This window comes from Cotesia glomerata, linkage group LG10, assembly GCF_020080835.1.
Source record: "Cotesia glomerata isolate CgM1 linkage group LG10, MPM_Cglom_v2.3, whole genome shotgun sequence".
Taxonomy (NCBI): Eukaryota; Metazoa; Arthropoda; class Insecta; order Hymenoptera; family Braconidae; genus Cotesia; species Cotesia glomerata.
The window spans coordinates 9057519-9075340 of record NC_058167.1 but is presented as its reverse complement, the minus strand read 5'-3'; the positions used below and the strand labels follow the sequence as shown (position 1 = coordinate 9075340).

Sequence of the window (17822 nt, the reverse complement as noted above, 5' to 3'; positions counted from 1 at the left end):
TAAATGGTTTTAAAAAAAATTTTATTTTATCGGATTTTTTTCTTTAATTATTAAAAAGTAATATATGAATTTAAATGTGTTAGTGTTTATGTTATGAATTATGTAGTAATTATAATTATTTTATTTTAAATAATTATTTAAACACAACGGTGTCAAGCATAGCTCCAAGACACTGGACGATGTTTGTGGACATCAACATGTCAACTTTTTCTTCCAAGTGACGTTTCGGGTCTTGCTTGCCGACGTTCTTAATCGCCAGTTGTTCGGGTGTCATTTTTTCCTCATCCTCCAATGACTGAGACACAAAAAAAATTTATTTTATTAGAAATGATGGACGTAAAAATTTTTAACAATAAAATAAAACATTAAATACCTTATTATAATTCTTAGCAAGCTCAAGCATTTCAGCAACAGTATTTTCATTAAGTTTACTGTGCTCAGAATATTCAGCCAAAGTAAGACCGTCCATCCAGGTCTTTTTATGTAAATTCAGCAACATTTTTTGCTCTAATTCATTCTTACGGTAATTAATACTTATACTGTAGTAATGACGATTTAAACCGTGAATAAGAGCTTGCACAGATGGTTTCTGTAAATGTCCTAAATTCGAGGTAGTTTGACGGGGTTCTTGTCCCAATACCTAAAAAAATTTTTTCAATTTTATTTGTGAATTTATTTATGTAACTAAAGCTTAAAAAAAATACCCACCATCATATTAGGATTAATTAACCTAAATGCATCAATAACAACTTTTCCTTTCACGGATTGGATTGGATCAATTACGACAGCCACAGCTCTTTCACTCAATGCTTCGAAGGACTGCTGTGTGTTGATATCAACACCCGACAGCCAGCAACTGAACCCAGGATGCGAGTGGTACCACCCGACCACCATTTCTGGTCTACCTGTTTGCTTCAACATATCCAACATCTTTGCTTGGAACACTGGATCTACTGCTTCTACACTTACACCCTAAACAAGTCAATCATTTAAATAAATAAAAATCATAAATAAGGTAAAAGTACCGTTTGTGGTCACTGTACCGTTTATGGCCATTTATTGTTCAAATAAACGATAGAAATGAATTTATATTAATAAACCATTACAAACTCAATTTGTTTTAATATACATTTTTTAAAACTCAACAAAAATATGGCTATAATATTGTAATTTTTTATAAATTAATTAAAATGTTAACTGGCCAAAAACGGTGCTAAGGTGGCTAAAAACGGTACTTCTACCCTAATATTTAACAATTCTCAATTTTTTTAATTTTTATAAAAATCAATTGTAATAAAAGAAAATTATTTTAAATATTTTTTTTTATTTTCATAAGTGCAATTTTTTTTTATTTAATTTTTTTCATAATAATTTCATCATATTTTTAAAATTTTTATATCACTAAAATTTTTATAAAATAATAATAATAAAAAAAAAATAAGATCTAGAATTTAAAAATAATTGCAATGGTGCTGAAATTAACCGACGTTTTTGACTTTTTGATTTTTTTTTAATTTATTAAATTAGAACTGAAAATATTTTTAAAAAATTACACTTATAGTTTTTTAAGTTTTCTACAAATGAAAATTTTTTTGTAATAATTTTTTCAATAAAAAAAAATTCTAAAAATTTTTAGATGTCGGCTAACTTAATTTTCATTAATTGCAAATGAAAATTTTTTTCAAAATTTATTTATTAAAAAATAAAAAAAAAAATTGACAGATGTCAGCTGTTTTGAATATCATGATAATAAATTAAAAAAAATAATTACCGTTCCAGTTTGAGGCATAGCAAAGACATCAATAACTCTCACAGTGTAATCGTCGACAAATTCTCCCAACATGAGACCCATGACTTCCATAGGTACTCCAGCACGACCGTGCTTCAACATTTTCAACAGAGCCAGAGAAGAGATATAAACCTTTAAATATAAAAAATTATTTAGATAAATAAATGAAAAATAAAATAAAATAATTATTAATTAAATTTTTGGAGTCATTTTTTTCTTACCTGTTCGGCAGTGTCAACTACAGGAGCATCTGACGGAGGCGGACCTTGATTTAGTCCCGTCATTCCTCCTCCTAATCTCAGTAATCTGTCCATGTTTATCTGCAAGAATTTTTTATTAAAAATTTTTTGTTGTAAATTAATTTATTAATTAATTAATTGGAAAATGTAAATAAATATATGACAAAGCGTCTTGATAGTTAGGTTATATTCTTAGTAAGTGATTTAAAGATAAATTTACACTACAATAATAATAAATTTATAATTTAAATTAAAAATTAAGATTATAAATACCTATCAGCTGATTTGGAATTAAAAAATAATTAATACTATTTATTAGAAAAATTTTAAAGGATAATTGACAGTGAATCTTGTTCAAAGCAACCAAATGAAATCGTCAATTCTGCACAATCACTAGAGCCACTAAAGCCAGATGGGAGAGAGAGAGGGAGAATAGAAACAAACATGGCTGCGTGTTATTTTTGAAATTTTTAAATAAAATGGATCAGGAACAGGAAAATAAAGATGCTCCAAAAAAAGTTAGAAAAAGTGTACCATTGACTCCTTGGACAGGAGGACCTCATAATCTCGGTAAATAAATATTATTTTAATAATTCGTTTTTGTGTTTTTTATTTAATTAACAGGTAAATTGCATCATTTTTGTAATATGAAGGTTAAACTCAGGTATCATGTGTAGATTTTTGAGTTATTTGATTTTTTTTTTATTTTTAGGCGATCCTGATGACAAGTCACTGAGGAAAGTTGAAAAAGATATTTTAATTCCTAAAAAAGTTAGAGAGAGAGCTAAAAATGAAAAATGTGTTGATGAAGTTAAAGGTAATAGTGTAAATAAAAATACTGACAAAACATTTGACATTTTTTTTTTAATAAATTAGTACAAAAAATTCATTAAAAAAAAATTTTTTTTAAATAGACCTTCGTAAAATTTATTTAATAAAAAAAAATTATTAAATGTATTTTAATATTAGTATTTTTTAAAGTAAATTAAATTTAACTTTTTTTTTCTTTATCATAAAGATTAATTTATTTTTTTTGTATCAAAAAAATTATGGTAAAAAAAGTGGCATGTAGAAATTTTTAATAAATAAAAATGTAATTCTTAAAAAACAATTTTCTTTAACAAATTTATTTGTTAAATAAAATAGAAACATTTTCAAGTGACTGCTAACTTTAATATAATTTTTTTTCAATCCACAGCTTTGTCAGAATGCGGAAAAGCTAATGGATTTATGATTGTCTTTAAATGCCGAGAAGAAAATCAAAAAATGTGGGATTGCTACGAAAAATGGTATCATGACCAAGAGCTTATAGATCACTGTACGCAAGAATATTTAAATGAAAGAACAATTTATCGCAGAACTGGAATCGGTGCTAAGTATCAAAAAGAGCAGGGTCTTTCATAATCACAAATAATTAATTAACATATTCTTATTCTGAAGATTAATGTATATTAAGATGTTAAATAATAATTAACTAGATACCATGTACAAAAATATCTACCTTATTTGATAGCTTATTAAATATAAATGTATAATTCTTTAACAATTAGTTAATATAAATCACGACGAATCATCGCTGCTCTCGTCATTGGTGGCCGAGTCATCCTTTTCATTCATTTTCCATCTTCTCCAGAGCAATTCACGAACTGTAAATTCCGACAGTGACTCCAAAGGTACTGGATTAGTTAGTGAGACTGACGATGGCCACAACACTTGCGCGATTAACAATTCCTGTGAATTATAATTTATTTTATTAGTAAGTTTGATGACTTATTTTTATTGATAATAAAATACCTTAGCAGTGACTTCGCACAGTCGATTTAATTCATACAAATTTTTCCAATCCATTTTACGGGTACATCTACTGTCGTCACGTATCAACGTATCTGCATCTACGGTTTCAACAACTACCAGGTAGGATGCATGATAGTATGGTGGTCCTTGTTTATATAACACTAAAAAAAAATATATTAATTATTCCAAATAATCAATTAAATACTAGAAAAAATAATAATACTGAAATTAAGAGACATAGATCAATTTTTTGGATTTTTATAACTAAATTATTATAGAAAAAACTCTATCATCAGAAATTGAAAAAGAAAAAAAATTTTTTTTTTTATAATTGATTAATAATAAAAATAAAAAAAAATATTCTCAGATGTTTGCTAATTTCAGTATCATAAAAAATAATAATACTAAAATTGAAAGATATCTGACAATTTTTATAAATTTTTTAACAAATAAATTAAAGCAAGAAAAATTTAATTAAAAAAAAAATAAGTGTAATTTTTTATAAATAGTTTTCTAAACCTAGTTTCTTATTCAATAAAAATAAAAAATTGTCAAGCGAGTTTTTTTTTACTGAAAAAATGATTACAAAAAAATAATTTCACATGTTGAATATCTGAAAAATTACTCGTGAAATTTTTTTATTTATAATTTTGTTGATAAAAAAAATAAACAATTTTTGAATTTCGGCTAATTTTAGTATCATTTGCCGATTTCAATGTTAAAAAAAAAAAACTTACTAAAATCAGAACCGTATTTTAATCCAGACTTGACAACCCATCCTTTGCTCCGAAAGTAATGATAAACAATATAGCGAGGCAAGAATAATTTATCCTGATTAAAGTGTGTCCATGCATCGGCGATAGAAATGACCTTGTCTTGATAATCCATTAATTGCAGACACCCTAGTCCGAACATGAGGAAAAAAGTTTCCTCGAAACTCAGCAGAAGAGTTTCAGCTAGAGGAAATCCGCCTGTTTCAACCCGAGGATTTACATTATTCAAATAATTTTCAGTATCTGAGTCACTGTCTGGCAGGACCAGCGTTTCATCAGCATCGACCTCTTCAATTTCCTCCGTCGGACTGGGTGAAAAATCATTTTGACTCTGGAGATCATTGAGAACACAGATCTCATCCTGGGAGTCATTGCGGGTTCGCTCAGTCTTTATTATTTCACAAACTTCCTCCTCTTCAGTAGAGTCCAAAACAACTTCATCTATTTCAGGAGTATGAATTTTTGATTCAATTATTTTAAGATCGTCATCCTGGTCGGTGGATACTTTCATCGGCTTATTTTCTTGCGGCGATTCTATTTCATTTGTGTCACTGTCTAAATGAATTAATTCTTCTTTAGAATTTTCCTCATTTTCTTTTTTGACATTCAACGGGAATGTTGACAGTTGTTTTACTTCTTCTAGCCATTCTTTGCGACGTCTCCACTGACGTTCCCGTGCTATCGGTGGTGCTCCGAAACGTCTGACGTTAAATTTTGGCACTGACTTTGACAGCGAACCTTTTCCGAAAAACCCCTACAATAATTATATAAAATTAATTAACAATGATTATCAGACATTTGACAAATTTTGAATTTTTTTTTTTAATAAACTGGTTTTAAGAAATTATTTTTAAAAATTGATTTTTTTTTTTTTTAATTTCTAAGGTAGAAGATCCAGTTATTGGCACTAGCCTAGTTATTGACATATGCAATTTTATTTTAATTAATAAAAAACAAATCAACTCTGATAAATTAGAATAAAATTGCAAGTGTCAATAATTGGGTCTTTTATCTTACCTATTTTTTTATTTATTTATTTATTATTTTATCTATTTTTTCCTTTTTTTTTTTTTGTTGTAATTTATTTGTTACAAAAATTTAAAAAAATTATCAAATATTTACTAAATTAATTTTTATATTTCATTATTGTTGTTTATTTATAATAATAAAAATAAAAAAAAAATAATAATAATAGGAAAAAAAAGAAGAGGAAGAAGAAGAAAATATTATTACCATATTATGAACAGCTTTCATTTCTTGGGGATCAGAAATACAAGCATTAGCAACTCCTAGATGAGCTGTGTAAATAATCCATTGATCTTTTTTACCAATACAAACTGGCAAAGGAGGATATTGTTGCTGATAAACTCGCCTTTTACGTCTCGGTTCTTTTAAATTCATTTCTTCTTTCTTGACAGATTAATTTTTATAAACTTTACTGACTAATTATTAAAAATTTAACTATCCAACATTATAATATATAATATTCACCTAAACATAATTTACGAATATACTTTGACTTGGTAAACATAACCCAGCCGGCAGAAAAATGTTAACTGCGCGCATGCGTTTTGACAGCTGAACATCTCCCACGCTTTCTTTACTAAATTTTTATTTATAGCAAAAATCATTTCAGTAATCAATTCAATATCTCAATAATAAATAATTAATCAGTTTCTTACTATCACAAAGTAGTAAAAAAATTTTTTAATTACAAAAAAATAAATAATAAATTTCTCCTGCGCATGTGCACTTTTAAAAACCCGGTAACCTAAAAGTGAAACGCTACTTGTTTGTTTACTCCAAAATTAAATAATTTAATTAGTTAACAATAAATAAAAAAACAAAGTTTTTGTTAGTATATTTATGATAAATTTGGAATTTTCTGTACTTATCAACAATGACGGATACTGAAAATGTTGGAGAATCAATGGAAGTTGATGAAAGTCCTGGTTCATCAAAGGATACTCAAGAAATTTCTAAGACTAAATCCAAAGGAGCACTTTTGCCATGGTAATTAATTTTAATTTTAATTATTATCATTAATAATTAAATAGAATACTAAATTCAGCTGTCATCTTTCATTCTTGAAATTTTCACAACAAATAAATTACTGTTAAGAAAAAATTAAAAAAAAAAAAATTACAACAATAATTTTTCGACATATTTACAAGTGAAATTTTTTTTTAATAATTTATTTGTTGCAAAAAATCCTAGAAAATCATCATGAAAATTAATTTAGCAGATATTTAATCATTTTTTTAACAAATAAATTACGACAAAAAAAGTTGACAAATAGAAATTTTTAAAAATTAAAAATGCAATTTTTAAAAAATAATTTTTTGGAACAAGTTTGTTTGTTAAAAGATTGTCAAGAGACCGATAACTTTAATATCATGAAATCATGTCAGCTCGTTTCAGGATCATATAATTAAATAAATAAAATACTAACTAATAATTTTAATTTATTTATTTATTAATAATTAAATTCCAAGGCAAAACGCCAAATGGCAAAAGTAACAAAGTAGATAATTTAAGTACAAATCAAACCATAAAACATAGTCATTATCAGTAATATGGATTGTGATTTATAAATGGTAACAAAGTAGTAATTTAATAATGAAAAGTTAGAAAATACAAAAATATAAAATGATGATAAATACAAAAATATAAAATGCTGATAAATTTAAGCCATAATGTTTTGTACATATTAGTTTAAATATAAATTATAATCCTAATAATTTATTAGGATTGAAAAGTACAGACCGCAGACCTTTGATGACATCATAGGAAACGAAGATACTGTATCCAGACTAGCAGTGTTCGCGAAGCATGGAAACGCTCCTAACATTATAATCGCGGGTCCACCAGGAGTCGGAAAAACCACCACGATTTTATGTCTGGCTCGCGCCCTCCTCGGACCAACGCTGAAAGACACCGTGCTGGAGCTGAACGCGTCCAACGACCGCGGTATCGACGTCGTGAGGAACAAGATAAAAATTTTCGCGCAGAAGAAGGTCAATCTTCCGCCAGGTACTCACAAGATTATCATTCTGGATGAAGCTGACAGCATGACTGAGGGAGCTCAGCAAGCTCTGAGACGTACTATGGAGATCTTCAGCCACACCACTCGCTTTGCTTTGGCTTGCAATACCAGTGAAAAGATCATTGAGCCTATTCAGTCTCGCTGTGCTATGCTGCGATATGGGAAACTTACTGATGCCCAAGTTTTAGCGAAAATCCTTCAAGTTTGTGAAAAAGAAAATGTAAGCTACTATTTTCATCTCAATACCTAATCCTAGTAAGAATTATCATTTATAAAATATTTAACAGGTGTCTTATACAAATGACGGCTTGGAAGCAGTTGTTTTCACTGCGCAAGGAGACATGAGACAAGCGCTGAACAATTTACAGTCAACTTTTAATGGATTTGGTCATGTCAATAGCGAGAACGTCTTCAAAGTCTGCGACGAACCTCATCCGCTGGTTATAAAAGAAATGCTGGAGCTCTGTACTCAGGGAAAAATTTCTAAAGCCTACGATGTCCTCAGCAGCTTGTGGAAACTCGGATACTCTGCTGAAGATTTAATCAGTAATATCTTCAGAGTCAGCAAAAATTTACAAATTGACGAGACATTGAAATTAGATTACATAAAAGTAATTTATTTGATTTTATTATTTAATATTAATATTTTATTTTCCACAGATCGATACTGCCGTTTTAATTTAGAAAATTTTAGATGAAATTAAAGTTAGCAGTCATTTGACAATTTTTTTTTTTTTAACAAAAAAATTGGTCCAAAAAATTATTTTTAAAAAATTGCATTTTTTACTTTTTGAAATTTCTACGTGTCAATTTTTTTTCTTATTTGTTTGTTATAAAATTTTTAGAATTATTAAATATATGCTAAATCAATTTTCATAAATTTTACAGCTAACAGTTATGACATTAAAGTTTTAATTTTTTTCAACAAATTTGTTCCAAAAAATTATTTTTTAATTTTTGAAATGTCTACCTGTCAATTTTTTTTCTAATTTTTTCTGTTATAATTTATTTGTTACAAAAATTTTTAAAATTATCGAGTATCTGTTAACTTAATTTTCATCTAACAGTTCATTTTTAACATTGATTGAATGCAATTCTACGGATGAAAATATTTATTAAACTATTTGACCTTAACAGGCGAGACCATCTTTTTCTCGCTTTGCTCTCACGGAGTTCAACGGAACTATCTCTGTCGCACTCCTAACAGCAGAGCAATTGCAGTTTCGATTGGTTTGACGAAGCGAATGAAATTTTTGAAAAAACCGCTTTGTGGTGAAATAGTTTATTAAATTATCTATTATCTCTAAAAACGTTTTTTCAAAATTTCCATTCGTTTCGCTAAGCCGATTGAAACTGCAATCACTGGTCTCGGCTGTTAAAATTTTTAATGTGACTTGTATAATATGATTCTATTTTTTAATAAGTCAATTCATCAAGTTTGAATGGCAGTATCGGCATAAATAAATAAAATAACTCTTGCCATTAACAATTAATAAATTTAAAGCAAATCGGGATTACGCATCTGGACATCCTGGATGGAATCAACAGTTTGCTGCAACTCAACAGTCTCCTAGCTCGTCTCTGCCGCCGTTCATTGTTAAAATAACCCCATTAATTCTTTAACTATTTTCTCTAATAAAATATTAATTAATGGCTGTATAAAATGATCATACAGAATTGATAAATTAAAAATAAAAAAATATTTATTAAATCTCTTGTCTTTTAAATATCACAGCCTTGTAACTTCAAGGTAAGCGTTTTATCATATTATTATCCTAAAAATTAATAAACTATAAATATTATTACAGGTAGTGTAAGTACTTCTGAATAAATAATTATTCAATCGGCGTTTCAATTTTTTTATTTAATTTTCGTACCATCGTCCACAGGCTACATGTTAATGTAACAAGATATAATGACACTGTGAACGTTAATTTGTTTAGGTACAAAAATAGGATTACGACCGGCTTTTTAAGCTTCGGCCTCCTCCAATTTTTTGATGAAAGATGCTTTCTTTTGATTAACGCGGTTCTTGCGTTCAGAAAGCGACAACTTAGCGCGGTTCCAGCGCTTCTTAACCGGCTCTTTGGTCCTCTCCTTAGCTGTGAATTCTGGGTTGGCGCGAATTGCAGCGTGGGCCTTCTTGTAGATGTCTTCAATCTGTAAAAATTAAATTCAATAAATAAAATAAAAATAATTAAATCAAACAAACAGTTATTAAAGCTGTAAATGTCACAGACGGTTAATGGAGAAAAATACAAAGGAGCATAAATCATTTCGCTCAACCGATGTATCAATATTGTCCAATTGCGACGTTATTGAGATCTCTAATTTACCTCAAAACAATTTTTATTGGACGAAGCAAGGAATATTAAATCAATATGATTAATTAATATACATACAGCATCAGCGGCGATTCCATTCTTGATGTACTGAGAGAATTGACGCTTGTAACCCTCTTCGTCTTCTTCTTCCAACTGCTTCATGTAGTTAGCAATGTGCTGGGCGAAGATGTGTTGACGGTGAACGTCAGCATTGAATGACTTAGACTCACTGTCGTACCCAGGGAATCTCTTAGTGCTGTGGGGAATGTTGAGACCTCCATCAACAGCACCTTTCATGGCGCCGAAAACACGTGCTCCAGTAGTGGTGCGCATCAATCCAGTGTCCAAGTAACATCTGAACGCTCCGGGTCCATTGTCCAACTCTTCTACGTTGTACTCGTCACCGGTTACTTCAGTGGTTCCCGTGTAGAGTTTGTCCAAGCCCAATTGCTTCAACAGCTGTAAAAAATTAATTGTTTATAAAATTAGTTGTTTGAATTTCAAGTTAATTATTATTAAAATATTATTTTTTAAACTTTTCTTGTCAGTCAAAGAAATTAGGGAACAAAGTTTCTTCATGGATTCTCAAAGCGAGCTGAGTGGATCATCATGTGAAAAGCTTTTTTTGTATATTATAATTAGCAGGCATTAAATAATTTTACATTTTTAAAATTAATACAAAAATCTTTTTTTAAATTAAAATTTTTGAAATTTTCTAGAAGTTAGTTTTTATTTTAATAAAAAAAATTTTTAGACGCCAGCTAACTTAATTTTATTTTTTTTTTAATGTGAATTTTTTGATGGAAAAAATTACTTACTCTTCTGGCGAGGAGAAGACCAGTGCAGTATGCAGCGGCATAGTTGGTAAGTCCAACCTTAACTCCGTACTTGGGGAGCTCGTGGCTGTAAGCAGCGCACACGACTCTGTCTCCCTCGATTCTGGAGTACGCGACCTGGCAAGTAATATTCTTGTTCGAAAAACGAACGATCAAACGGTACTTGGGGGTGTTGTACTTGTTCTTGTCTTGGATGGTCAAGCGCTTACGGGCATAGTAGTCGGTTTTACCCTCACGACGCCTCTTGAATTTAACTTGGAAACGCTTGAAGTACTGCTTGTTTTTCACTACTTTGACGAAACCCTGAAATAATAATTAATCTTAATATTAATAAAATAAATTAAAATTATTTATTAATTTAAAATTCAATTATCAGTAAACAAAATTAATTTAAATGCAAAGCGTGGTATAGATTGAGGTATAGACGCGCAATCACTTTTTTTAATCGAGTAATATTTGTAACATCTTACAAAATTATGAAAATTTAACTACTGATTTAGTTTTATAAAATATTAATTTAATTGATTGTTAAAATATTTTTATTTTTATAAGTAGTAATTGTTTTATAATATGCTTACCATTTTGGTGGGATGAGAAGAAGCTGCGAGGCACCTTCTTCAACAGTAGACACAAGAAAGAACGATCACTGCGCCGCCCGTGAGTCCAGTACCTCTTCACTGAATCAAGTTTTTTTTTCCCATATAGAGGCGCTAGTGTTTAATTCTTATTCTTATTTTTATTATTATTATTTGGTGATCTATCGAATGCGCATGTGTTGGATTTAAGCGGTTAAAAAATAAATGGGTGCTAATTAAATTTCAAGTGTCTTAATAAATAAATAAATAAATAAAAATTAATTTTCATTAATCAGCTGACATCTGACAATTTTTTGGTTTTTGAAAAAAAATTATTTATGACAAAGTTAGCAGACGCTTGACAATTTTTTATTTTTTTTTTAATAAATAAATTAGCTCCGAAAAATTATTTCTAAAAAATTAGATTTTTTATTTTTTGAATTTTCTAAATCTCAATTTTTTTTCTAATTTTCTTTGACATAATTTATTTGTTAAAAAAATTCTTAAAATTATAAAATATCTGCTAAATTAATTTTGATAATTATTTTCAAAAGTGCACTTGTAATTTTTTTTGTTTTATTTATAGATCCCAAGCATCACATAAAAAACTGTTGACTTTTTGGTAAATTTTATTCAACAAGAAGTCAAAAATTAATAATTGTCAACTTAAATTCAACAAAATATTACCAAAAAAATTTTTGTGCCACTTGGGATGTGGATTAAAATTTTTTCATAGAAATTTAATGGTAAAAATTCAAAAAATTGATGGGAATGAAGTTGACAGACATTAAATAATTTTTTTATAATTTTATAGTAATGAAATTATTATAAAAAAATTATTGGTGAAAATTGTTAGAACCATATTTTTATTGTAATTGATTAATTATAAAATTAAAAAAAAAATTAACAGCTGTTAGCTAACATCAGTATCATGAAAATTTATCAAAAATATTCTTATGAAAAAATATATATTTTTGAATGTGAAAAAAAATCATGACAAGTTGAAGAAAAAAAAATAAAACATTATAATTTATCAGAAAGGAATGAAGACTATCAAAAATATCTATTTGAAAAGTTATTTATTTGTGCTAAGTAGCTGGGGAGTTAAAAATTTCGAACATGCATCTAGTGTTAATTTTTGACCAGATGCCACTCACTTTCAGTATCATTATTTGTAATTAGAAAAAAAAAAATTTTATTTAAAAAATCCTAGTCTTAGAAAAAAAATGCGTACGCGCAGTTAATGATCAGCGACGTCACACATGGACGGCCTTTAACATACAGTGACAGCCACAAGTAAAAAGTAAACAAGTAATCCAATAATTACACTTTGAAGGTTATTCAAGATAACAAAAAATAAAGTAAGCATATTTTAATAAATAAAGTGACCATTGACTCGATGGGAAATGAAAAAAGTGCCCTGAGTGGCCTGAAAATAGATGAAAAGGCCATTGAAATAACAGACTTCTGGCTGCACCACAGTGCCAATTTGAATGGCGCGAATTCTTCAACAATATCGGTATTTATCAGCGAACCATCTTTGCAATCATGTCCTAACTTCGGTAAGCCGTCACCTCTCGAAAGGACAGCCAAGGTATTTATCAATTTTATTTATATTCATCTTATGACCAATAAATGTGACTTAACCTGAAAGTCCAATGACATTAAAGTCAGCAATCACTTAACCATTTTTTAATTTTTTTAACAGACAAATTAGCTCCAAAAATTTATTTTTAAAAAATTGCATTTTTAATTTTTATTTGTCAATTTTTTTGCCATAATTTAATTCTTATAAAATTCTTAAAACTATTAAATTTTTTTTAGAACTTGATGCTCCATCGCCACCCTTGCATCCTGAAATACATATCCTCATGGAGAAAAGGCAGCAGCTATTACCTGGCCACCGAGGAAGTGAAACCACTGGCCCAGATAATTGGTTCCCAGACTACGCTCCAGATTTGCATTGGACTCCACAGTATTCTCCGAGCTCTGATATTTCTACACGAGAAAGCTCTTGCTTCTCACAATAACGTCTGCAGTAGCTCGATCTACGTCACTTCAGAAGGCTCCTGGAAGCTCGGGGGTCTTGAGTTTCTTTGCAGGTTCACGGATTTCAATCAAGCGTACTTGAAAAAGATTAAGAACTTCAGGTATGAGAAGGCTATTGCTCCTGAAGAGGATGGAAATTCTCTAGAAACTCAATTGAATCCCATCGGGGTTGATCAGTATGCTTTTGGAGTTCTTACCGAAGAAGTTTTACGGCTAAAAAATTCTGGTAAAATTCTGCACTAATTCGTGAATATTTAATAAAAATTGTAACTGATAAAATTATTTTTTTAGATGATGTACCAGCTTTAGCAGAATTTAAAGAAATTTGTAAACGTAGCTTACAAAATCCAGATCCTTTATTGAGGACTAAATTGTCGACTTTATTAAATAATCCATTTTTTACACATGATTTTATAAATATTCATGAATTTTTAATGGAACTACCATTAAAAAGTGAAACTGAAAAAGAAGAATTTTTTTCGTAAGTTTTATTTAATTAATTTATTATAATAAGTATTCAGACTGCATTCGAAAATGCTCTAGGTCTAGTTACATAACGAAGAAATGACCTCGTATCTTGTGAACTATTGACATTTTTAAAGATATAAGCTCATACCGATGTTACACTCATCGAAACCTTTCATTTGAGTATCCACATTAATTTTTCATATATTTATATATATTATGTATATTAGGGTGTGTCAAGTTGTGTTTTGAAAAGTTTCACGGAATTAACAATTTATTACTCTACACGGAGAGAAAAGATAAATTTGGAAAATCAGAAAAGTGCACGTCTCATAACGCTCATTTATCACAAAAAAATCTGGAAAACGGTTGACCCTAAAAGCCATTCCTGCAACTTCCGCTAATTCCATATCTAAGCGCTTAAAATTGCACTTATGAGGTTTTTGAGCTCTTCAAGTCAAAAGTCTGATAAAAGTTTCATAGAACACTATTTTTTGAACTTTCGAAGTGCAATAATTCTTGAATAAATTAACGAATAATCATTAATAATAATGTATATCATTAATAATAATCATAATAATAATTTTCTTACAGTAAATGAAATAAAGAAGAAAAAAATTTGATACATGAGTAATTTTTTTTTAAGCTTTATGAAAATGTTAGCGCATCAGAACCAATTCTACATATAAAAATAACTTTTAAGACAGTAATAAATTAATTTGTATCAGTTTGATACTTGAATAATCAAAATTTTATACATTTAGAAGTTTACGTCTGAATAACTTTAGAACGGCTGTCTTTATGATAAAAGTGTAAGAGACCTTTTTTGTAGAGCGTTGAATTCTCTACAATAATATGCTATTGACTTATATATATGAGGTGCGTATGCCGAGCTAGAAAAATAAACAAAAAAAAGAATTTTTTTTCCTATGTTATTTAAATGGGAAATGAAAAATTAGGGACAGACACCTCTAAATATTAATATTAAGAGCTCCGCTTTGAACAGGCTTCTGTTCTCACCTTCATGCAAATTTTCAGCCTGTTTTTTCGTTGAAAAAAAAAAGTCGCCTAAAATTGACACACCCTAATGTATATGTATATATGAAAAATATATCAAAATACATGTGGGTACTCAAATGAAAGCTCTTGATGAGTAAAACATCGGGATGAGCTTACATCTTTAAAAATACCAATAATTAAGAAATGATTTTGTATCTTGAGAATTATTGACATTTTTCAAGATATAAGCTCACCCCGATATTATACTCATCGAGACCTTTTATTTGAGTACTCACATCAATTTTTCATATATTTATATATATGTATATATGAAAAATATATCAAAAATGCATGTGGGTACTCAAATGAAAGCTCTTGATGAGTGTAACATCGAGATGAGCTTATATCTTTATAAATGTCAACAGTTAAGAAAGTACAGTACACTTTAATAAAATTAATTATATAATTAATCAAAATTTTATTTATTTTGAATTAAATGTCAAGGCAAAAATCTAGATTGCAAAAGTATAAAAGAAAATGAATAAAGTACATGTGTTTTACATAAACATAGTCATCATCAATATGATAGATTGTAAGTTATAAATGATAGCATACATAGAAACACTCATGGATTTGAGCAATTCAGTTTTGTACATATCAGTTGATCCTATAAATTATGTAGAATATTTGTAAACTTTAGTTCCTAGGACTCCCTGAGTTCAAGGCCGTAAAAGAATTCAAAGACTCTTGATTTAAAATTTTATTCGTTATAGTTCGCAAGTCTCGGCAGTCACATAGTGACTGCAGGTTGACTAGTTATTAAATAATTAATTTTTTTAATGATTAATAATTATGGATAATATTTAATTAATTAAATTTTTAAAAAATTAATTTATTAATAATAATTAATAATTAATGAATTTTTTTAAATAATTAATAATTATGGATTATATTTAATAATTATATTAAATAAACAATTAATTAATTATAAAATAATTATATTTCCAGAAATCTTGTATCACAACTTAAAGCATTTCCTGAAAAAATAATAGCTGACCAATTAGGCCGACTATTATTATCCCGAATGGTACTGCTGGACAGTACAGCTCAACAAAAATTACTGCCATGTGTACTGAAGCCAAAAACGGAAGACAATGAAGAAGACACGAGTCTTTTTACAGTTTCAACATTTAAAAGCCACTTGGTACCAAAATTACTGCAGATGTTTTGTGTCCGTGACACATCAATACGCCTGTTATTATTATCTCATTTAAATTCTTTCATCTACGCTTTTCAAATAGACGAACTAAAAAACCAAATCCTACCTGAGCTTCTGGTAGGAATAAAAGACCACGACGATCACTTGGTCAGCGTGACACTGCGAGCGCTGGCTGACTTGGTGCCAATATTAGGAGCTGCTGCTGTGATAGGCGGCAAACGCGGTAAACTCTTCACAGACGGTCGTCCTAATCACGGTCAAATCAGGCGTGAAGCTTCTACTAGGTCCAAAAGAGCTAGTAATAGTAGTAATAGTAATCATAATAATACTAATAATATTATTAATAATAATGGCATAGACTGTCTGCCAGTTGAACTGCTAGAGAGACCATCACCAGACGGTGGAGAGGACCGAATTGAATCTGCGTTGATTTTAGCCGAAGAAGAAACAACTTGGTCTGACTGGGATGCTCATGAAGTGAACATCACAAAGACAATTGACACTGATGTTCTTCCTGAAGCCATTCAAGATGACGAATTTCCGCCGGTGAAACCGGAAACCTCCGAAGCGACGGTCAAAAAAGACAAACTGACTTATAATAAAAAGACTATTGTTTCTGATATTCGAGAATTGGATATTAAACATTCTAAGACAATGCAACAAGCTGCCGAAGAGGTGGATTTCTTCACAGACATGGAACCGGTTATTGAGAAGCCAAAAGTTGTTCACATCGAGCAAGTAAAACCGAAAAAAAGTGTGTTTGATGTCAAAAATGGAAATCAAGACATTGAAGATGATGATGGCTGGGTCGAAGATTTTGACGATTGGGGTGATAATGCTGCTGCGGTGAAAGATTGATTTTCTTTTTTATTACGGTAGTAAATTTAAAGTTTCGCATGGGGGGTGTAAATAATTTAATGTGTAAGCTTGGTTATATTTTTTAAATTTATGAATATTAATATAAATATGTATAAATGTTTTTATTTGTAACAATTTTAAATAAATATTGTACATATCCATAATTATGTACAATTTTTTAAATTTTTAGGATTTTTAATTTTAAAGTGCTGATTTATCAAGAGGAAGTGAAAATATGTGGCTGAGGAATTATTGGTAAGAAAATTTTTATTTAAATTAAAAAAAAAGTTTTGAGACATCTGATAATTTTTTTTAATAAATTATAGCAAAAAAAAATTTATTTAGAAGCTTTAAAAAAAAATAATAAATGCAATTTTTTAGACTTAGTTAATATTTAAAAAAAAAAATTTTTTTAATTATCAAAAAAAAAAAAATGCAGAAAATTAAAGTCTCTTAAAATTTTTATTTAAATATTTAAAAAAAATTATGCTGAGACATCTGATAATTTTTTTAATAAATTATAGTAAAAAAAAATTATTTAGAAGCTTTAAAAGATAATAAATGCAACTTTTTAGTTTATATCTAAATAAAAATTGTCAAGTGTCTAAAAAAAAATAAAAAAAAAAAGAAATACAGAAAATTAGTCTCTTAAAATTTTTATAATTATTAATTTATTAATCTTTTTGTTTATCAAGTAATAGTAAGTTGAGAAACAATTGTTCTAGCATATCGGAAGTCATTCTTAAATTACTTAACAATTATTCTCATTTACATATTTTACTTTAAATAACTATAATATCTTGCATCAGGTCTGTGTTTATTTTAAATATTCTACGATCTCTTAGCGTCAATCAAT

At 28.6% G+C, this 17822-nt stretch overlaps 6 protein-coding genes across 7 annotated transcripts; 3 read left to right on the top strand and 3 right to left on the bottom strand.

Annotated features, from left to right (window-relative positions):
* Window positions 1-4: 4 nt before the first annotated feature.
* Window positions 5-2447, bottom strand: LOC123272451 (26S proteasome non-ATPase regulatory subunit 14). Its single transcript, XM_044739225.1, has 6 exons — window positions 2302-2447; window positions 2011-2109; window positions 1772-1921; window positions 709-972; window positions 374-640; window positions 5-295 (listed from the first exon to the last, which is right to left on the bottom strand). Exons 2-6 carry the CDS (start codon window positions 2101-2103, stop codon window positions 134-136), a joined length of 936 nt encoding a protein of 311 aa, XP_044595160.1. The 5' UTR covers window positions 2104-2109; window positions 2302-2447; the 3' UTR covers window positions 5-133.
* On the top strand, window positions 2374-3522 carry LOC123272454 (COX assembly mitochondrial protein homolog). Of its 2 annotated transcripts, none has more exons than XM_044739228.1 (3): window positions 2374-2593; window positions 2736-2845; window positions 3227-3522. In XM_044739228.1, exons 1-3 carry the CDS (start codon window positions 2508-2510, stop codon window positions 3430-3432), a joined length of 402 nt encoding a protein of 133 aa, XP_044595163.1. In that variant the 5' UTR covers window positions 2374-2507; the 3' UTR covers window positions 3433-3522. The 2 variants fall into 2 exon arrangements, with proteins under 2 accessions (XP_044595163.1, XP_044595164.1); XM_044739229.1 differs by having other exon boundaries at window positions 2374-2598; window positions 2741-2845.
* On the bottom strand, window positions 3458-6158 carry LOC123272449 (tRNA-splicing endonuclease subunit Sen2). The gene is made up of 4 exons (XM_044739222.1): window positions 5829-6158; window positions 4560-5349; window positions 3823-3983; window positions 3458-3759 (listed from the first exon to the last, which is right to left on the bottom strand). Exons 1-4 carry the CDS (start codon window positions 5994-5996, stop codon window positions 3589-3591), a joined length of 1290 nt encoding a protein of 429 aa, XP_044595157.1. The 5' UTR covers window positions 5997-6158; the 3' UTR covers window positions 3458-3588.
* Window positions 6159-6308: 150 nt separating this feature from the next.
* LOC123272450 (replication factor C subunit 2) lies at window positions 6309-9352 on the top strand. The gene is made up of 4 exons (XM_044739223.1): window positions 6309-6608; window positions 7345-7861; window positions 7929-8252; window positions 9146-9352. Exons 1-4 carry the CDS (start codon window positions 6496-6498, stop codon window positions 9245-9247), a joined length of 1056 nt encoding a protein of 351 aa, XP_044595158.1. The 5' UTR covers window positions 6309-6495; the 3' UTR covers window positions 9248-9352.
* Window positions 9353-9486: 134 nt separating this feature from the next.
* Window positions 9487-11535, bottom strand: LOC123272452 (60S ribosomal protein L5). Its single transcript, XM_044739226.1, has 4 exons — window positions 11380-11535; window positions 10784-11104; window positions 10044-10424; window positions 9487-9801 (listed from the first exon to the last, which is right to left on the bottom strand). The coding sequence occupies exons 1-4, from the start codon at window positions 11380-11382 to the stop codon at window positions 9613-9615; spliced, it is 894 nt and encodes a 297-aa protein (XP_044595161.1). The 5' UTR covers window positions 11383-11535; the 3' UTR covers window positions 9487-9612.
* A 903-nt stretch (window positions 11536-12438) lies between these two features.
* Window positions 12439-17039, top strand: LOC123272771 (protein-associating with the carboxyl-terminal domain of ezrin). The gene is made up of 4 exons (XM_044739769.1): window positions 12439-12970; window positions 13201-13651; window positions 13717-13906; window positions 15898-17039. The coding sequence occupies exons 1-4, from the start codon at window positions 12776-12778 to the stop codon at window positions 16964-16966; spliced, it is 1905 nt and encodes a 634-aa protein (XP_044595704.1). The 5' UTR covers window positions 12439-12775; the 3' UTR covers window positions 16967-17039.
* The last annotated feature ends 783 nt before the right edge of the window (window positions 17040-17822 follow it).

What these genes read in the sequence shown, in the direction of transcription:
- LOC123272450 (XM_044739223.1), top strand. Translation starts at nt 6,496, where the DNA reads ATGACGGATACTGAAAATGTTGGAGAATCAATGGAAGTTGATGAAAGT. An exon ending in AAAGGAGCACTTTTGCCATG is followed by an intron (nt 6,609 to 7,344) that starts GTAATTAATTTT and finishes ATAATTTATTAG; the next exon opens with GATTGAAAAGTACAGACCGC. An exon ending in TGAAATTAGATTACATAAAA is followed by an intron (nt 8,253 to 9,145) that starts GTAATTTATTTG and finishes ATAAATTTAAAG; the next exon opens with CAAATCGGGATTACGCATCT.
- LOC123272451 (XM_044739225.1), bottom strand. Translation starts at nt 2,103, where the DNA reads ATGGACAGATTACTGAGATTAGGAGGAGGAATGACGGGACTAAATCAA. An exon ending in CTATGCCTCAAACTGGAACG is followed by an intron (nt 973 to 1,771) that starts GTAATTATTTTT and finishes TGACTTGTTTAG; the next exon opens with GGTGTAAGTGTAGAAGCAGT. An exon ending in TTGCTAAGAATTATAATAAG is followed by an intron (nt 296 to 373) that starts GTATTTAATGTT and finishes TTTGTGTCTCAG; the next exon opens with TCATTGGAGGATGAGGAAAA.
- LOC123272449 (XM_044739222.1), bottom strand. Translation starts at nt 5,996, where the DNA reads ATGAATTTAAAAGAACCGAGACGTAAAAGGCGAGTTTATCAGCAACAA. An exon ending in TGAAAGCTGTTCATAATATG is followed by an intron (nt 5,350 to 5,828) that starts GTAATAATATTT and finishes TAATTATTGTAG; the next exon opens with GGGTTTTTCGGAAAAGGTTC. An exon ending in TGTGCGAAGTCACTGCTAAG is followed by an intron (nt 3,760 to 3,822) that starts GTATTTTATTAT and finishes TATAATTCACAG; the next exon opens with GAATTGTTAATCGCGCAAGT.
- LOC123272454 (XM_044739228.1), top strand. Translation starts at nt 2,508, where the DNA reads ATGGATCAGGAACAGGAAAATAAAGATGCTCCAAAAAAAGTTAGAAAA. An exon ending in TGGACAGGAGGACCTCATAA is followed by an intron (nt 2,594 to 2,735) that starts TCTCGGTAAATA and finishes TTTTTTTTTATT; the next exon opens with TTTAGGCGATCCTGATGACA. An exon ending in ATGTGTTGATGAAGTTAAAG is followed by an intron (nt 2,846 to 3,226) that starts GTAATAGTGTAA and finishes TTCAATCCACAG; the next exon opens with CTTTGTCAGAATGCGGAAAA.
- LOC123272771 (XM_044739769.1), top strand. Translation starts at nt 12,776, where the DNA reads ATGGGAAATGAAAAAAGTGCCCTGAGTGGCCTGAAAATAGATGAAAAG. An exon ending in TTTACGGCTAAAAAATTCTG is followed by an intron (nt 13,652 to 13,716) that starts GTAAAATTCTGC and finishes TTATTTTTTTAG; the next exon opens with ATGATGTACCAGCTTTAGCA. An exon ending in GAAAAAGAAGAATTTTTTTC is followed by an intron (nt 13,907 to 15,897) that starts GTAAGTTTTATT and finishes TTATATTTCCAG; the next exon opens with AAATCTTGTATCACAACTTA.
- LOC123272452 (XM_044739226.1), bottom strand. An exon ending in GTCTTCTCCTCGCCAGAAGA is followed by an intron (nt 10,425 to 10,783) that starts GTAAGTAATTTT and finishes AATTTTTTACAG; the next exon opens with CTGTTGAAGCAATTGGGCTT. An exon ending in ATGGAATCGCCGCTGATGCT is followed by an intron (nt 9,802 to 10,043) that starts GTATGTATATTA and finishes TAATTTTTACAG; the next exon opens with ATTGAAGACATCTACAAGAA.